Source organism: Papaver somniferum, chromosome 1 (assembly GCF_003573695.1).
Source record: "Papaver somniferum cultivar HN1 chromosome 1, ASM357369v1, whole genome shotgun sequence".
NCBI classification, from domain to species: domain Eukaryota; kingdom Viridiplantae; phylum Streptophyta; class Magnoliopsida; order Ranunculales; family Papaveraceae; genus Papaver; species Papaver somniferum.
In genome coordinates, this window is record NC_039358.1 from 88,348,497 (window position 1) to 88,352,457 (window position 3,961).

Consider the following 3,961-nt stretch of genomic DNA (forward strand, 5'->3'; position numbering starts at 1 on the left):
ATTTAAAGTACGCTTGTTAACGGGCGGAGATTTAAATTACGCCCGATGAAATTTTAATTAAATAAAAAAAAAAAGAATGAGGCGGACTTTTAAAGAATGGGGCGGACTTTTAAAGTCCGCCTGATGAAATTTTAATGGGGCGGACTTTTAAAGTCCGCCTGATGAAATTTACAAAAAATGGGGCGGACTTTTAAAGTCCGCCTGATGAAATTTTACAAAAAAAAATTGGGGCGGACTTTTAAAGTCCGCCTGACGAAATTTTAATCATGTACCGTTGCGTCACAACACGGACTAAACCCAAATTTTGGTCTTTTTTTTTTTATCTTTGATCTTTGGTTTTGATCGCACCACTGCACTTGCTCTAAATCCTAGCCTATATTTATTCTTCATTTTAACTTCATCTCTTTAGTGTGTCTTCTTCTTTTTCTTCATGAATGTTCATGTCCATGTGAGATAAAGATCTGACAACCAATCTTAACTAGCCGTTGGAAAGTTCCAAAAAGAACCCCAAGAATTGCTGTGGATTTTTCCCCAGATAATTTATATATTACCTTTTTTTCTCCTTTACAAGTTGTTTTGGATTCTATAGCTATAATATCCAACATGAGAGGCTGAGAATCATGAAAACAATGTTGCTGTTATGATTGTTGTCTGTGCATTGTGAGGGTATTGTGGTGGTGGTGATATTTGTGGACCTTAATGGGTAGACCATTAGGGAATTCGACGAATGGGAAGGCAAAGGGATGATCTGGTTTATCTAGTTCCCAATTGTAATTCAGGACCAGGTGGTGTATGAAAACGGCCATCTCCATCTTGGCTAATTCTGATCCCGCACATAATCTTGGTCCTCCTCCAAATGGCATGAAGTTATTTGTTACTGTTGTGGACGTGCTTAGAAGCGATGCAGACCCCTTGTTGTTACTTCTATTCTGCACAAATTCATACGGTAAAACAATTCAGTATTTTTGTTTTTTTATTTTTTTTACCAAAAATGCATTCGAACTCGATGTCAAGGATAAGTATAAGTATGTATGTAATGTAGGATACATCAAACTTCGAAGAAAATGTATACTTTGAGAGAAGCGAAATGTTTTTACTTCAGAAAACTACAGTCTTCTTCTGTGAAAAGCGGAAGCACTTCCACTTCCGATTTCCCAACGACCAACAACCTTCCATTGAAGTTGAAGTTCTAATTTATTAAGGATGGTTTTTGCCGACAGAGCACGGGCAGTTGATTATCTTTTTTTCTTTTTACTGAAATGGATCGGCAAGTTGCCACCCTTATTCGGACATGAGAGAAAAGGTATGAATATTGGACAACTAGGGTGTTGACCTATGGTTGACACTTGACATATTGGAAAGATCAGAGTAGTACTACAGGGATCATGAGTAAGTAAGATGATTGGAGCAATCAAATTGTTTTGGATGCTCTCCTCTACTCTTATCGTCATCATGATTGAATAGAAACAGCTCATACATTTTGATATGGACCCTGTAAGTGAATGGATGGCTCATTTTTCTAGCTTTTAAGGTGGTGGGACAGGCGTGCGCGGTTTGATTTTTACATCCTCTTTTTGGAAAGTTCTTTGTAGGATCTTTGGGGTTTACTTACTACTGCTTTCTTTATTTTTTTACCTATAGCCCCACTCTAAAGCACAGTTGCACGTGCACTTCATTGCCCCTCCCCGACTTCATGTGCCTTAATTATTTCATAAACCCCACAGAAAATTAAAAAATTACTAAATGGGTCTGGGACTCACTTGCGCCAAATCATGAGTTATCGCTGATAAAAAACTTATTTCAGTTTGGTCCTTAGTTTTTGAATCATTTATTAGCTTGGTCCCCCAGTAAACCAGCAAACACACAACAGCAGTTTGATTATACGGGTTGGAGTCTAACCTGCCATCTCCAAGGGTTAAAGAGCTGGGGATCATCATAGATTAGAGGGTCCAAATGCACGGCAGCGAAGACCGGAAGAACTTTCCACCCGCAAGGGATGTCATATCCTGAAAATTTTCAAACACCCAACATTCATATTAATCTTGACAGCTTTATTTTTTTTCAAAACGAAAATAAAATCTTAATTAGGTTAGAAGACTGTAGTATTATAGGAATCAATTAGGATTATTTTATTTTTACCTTTATAATGGACATCTTTTAGGGCCTTCCTGTGTACAAATCTGACTACATTTCCCAGCCGAAGAGTTTCGCTTATAACCTATACAAAATTCCATCATTCTCACTATCAGAATCGCTATCAGAATTGCATTTGGACATTACCAAGTGATTAATCATTAAAAAAAAGTTACTTAAGAGAACTTACGCATTGGGTAAATTCCATTTGCTTATAATCTTCCCAAACCAATCCAACTTCTCCTCCCAGTTGCTTTTTAGCTCCCACAATTCTAAGGTGCTCTTCCTAAATTCAACAATTTATCAAGGGCAAATGTTTAATTTACTAATTAATTACATTAAACTCCTCAAAAGTAAATTAATTTAAGATTACGTACCCTTAATTCTTCAACTGCTTTAGAACATCCTTGTAAGAAATAGATGGCTAAAGCTATAGACACTGAAGAAGTTTCATGGCCGGCAAACAGCAAACTTAATATCAAATCAAGAATCTGTTCTGTTGATAAATTTGAGTGCTTTAATACCCATCCAAGAAGATCATCTTCCTCTTTAATCACTACTTTCTCGCCCATTAACGTTCGGTTATCGTTCATTTTCTCGATTCTTTCCTCCATTTTCTGCTCTATTACTTTCAAAATGCATGATCGTGACTGCTCATGTACGTAGAGAAAAAAGAATTAGGTGCAGTCAAAAACATGATTAGTGAGACAAATTCATACTTATTACTAATTAATCACCTTTAATGCCCTTCTGTATGCTGTGCCTGGGAAGTTCAATGGTGCTGATACAACTCCTTTCATGAAAGTAATGTATTCACTCTTCAACTTCTCTGTTTCAGGCTTTCCTGGATCCATACTCATAATATGTCTTGCCATTAAATTGAATGTAAACTAAAAAAAAAAACAAAAAAAAAAACCATTAATTGTTTCACAAAAAAGTATATCGAAAAAAGAAAGAGCTTCATATACTAAATAAGGTTACCTTTTTAGCTTCATCTTGAGCAGAGAAGACTGAATTATCTTTCCAAGATCCTAAAACAAGTAAAGTATGCATTTCAACTTCTTTTAAAAGATGGGTTTTAAGTCTTGTATTACTCATGAAGTTAAGAGAAATCATTCTCATATCTCTGTGCATGTCTCCAACTAACACTAACATAGACCATTTTCCAAGAATTCCTCCAATACTTCTGGGATAACTACATTCGAATAATCGACCTTCGTTTTGTAATATAAACCGGTTCAATTCAGCATCAGCAGAAACAATTGTCGGTTCACCGAATAAATTCGACTTGTAAATCTTTCCATACCTGCACAAGAAAAATTTGAAGAACATACATGATCAAAAACTAACTAAAATTGATTAGCATATGCGTTTAACTATTATTTAGAATTTTGGGCTTTTGATTAAGGGATTATGTTTGTACCTTGATATTTGTTTTTCCATATATTCACCAACAGTAATAGCAGAATAAGGTCTCAAGTAAGGGATTGTTTCGCCTATAAAAGGCAAACCCATGTTTCCTGGTGGAAGTTTAAGTACTTTATCTTTTCTTTTAAAGAGATGATGATACCACATAATGATAATTAGTAGTAGAGATAATATTGTGGTTGTAGTTGAGGAGAATAAGAGATGAAGTAGCTCTACTTCAGACATTGTACACTGAAACAAAAGCTATCTTCCTTCTCTTTCTCTCCCTCTCTCTCTCCACTCTCTCTGTCCCTATTTATCTAAGAAAGAACCAACTCTCTGTTTCAAAATCTTGAAAAGATCCTGTTTTTCTTGAGCTTTAAATAGAACTTTGGGAGTTTGTCTTCTAATTGGAGAGGTT

General features: G+C 35.7%; 1 protein-coding gene across 1 annotated transcript; it reads right to left on the bottom strand.

Annotated features, from left to right (window-relative positions):
- Positions 1 to 462: 462 nt before the first annotated feature.
- Positions 463 to 3,961, bottom strand: LOC113293814 (cytochrome P450 90B1-like). The gene is made up of 8 exons (XM_026542317.1): positions 3,557 to 3,961; positions 3,115 to 3,439; positions 2,871 to 3,023; positions 2,511 to 2,783; positions 2,324 to 2,419; positions 2,140 to 2,218; positions 1,900 to 2,006; positions 463 to 929 (listed from the first exon to the last, which is right to left on the bottom strand). Exons 1-8 carry the CDS (start codon positions 3,784 to 3,786, stop codon positions 639 to 641), a joined length of 1,554 nt encoding a protein of 517 aa, XP_026398102.1. The 5' UTR covers positions 3,787 to 3,961; the 3' UTR covers positions 463 to 638.

Coding starts and splice junctions, on each gene's coding strand:
- LOC113293814 (XM_026542317.1), bottom strand. CDS start 3,786: ATGTCTGAAGTAGAGCTACTTCATCTCTTATTCTCCTCAACTACAACC. Junction 3,024..3,114: donor CTCAAGATGAAGCTAAAAAG/GTAACCTTATTT, acceptor TTTTTTTTTTAG/TTTACATTCAATTTAATGGC. Junction 2,784..2,870: donor CATACAGAAGGGCATTAAAG/GTGATTAATTAG, acceptor GTACATGAGCAG/TCACGATCATGCATTTTGAA.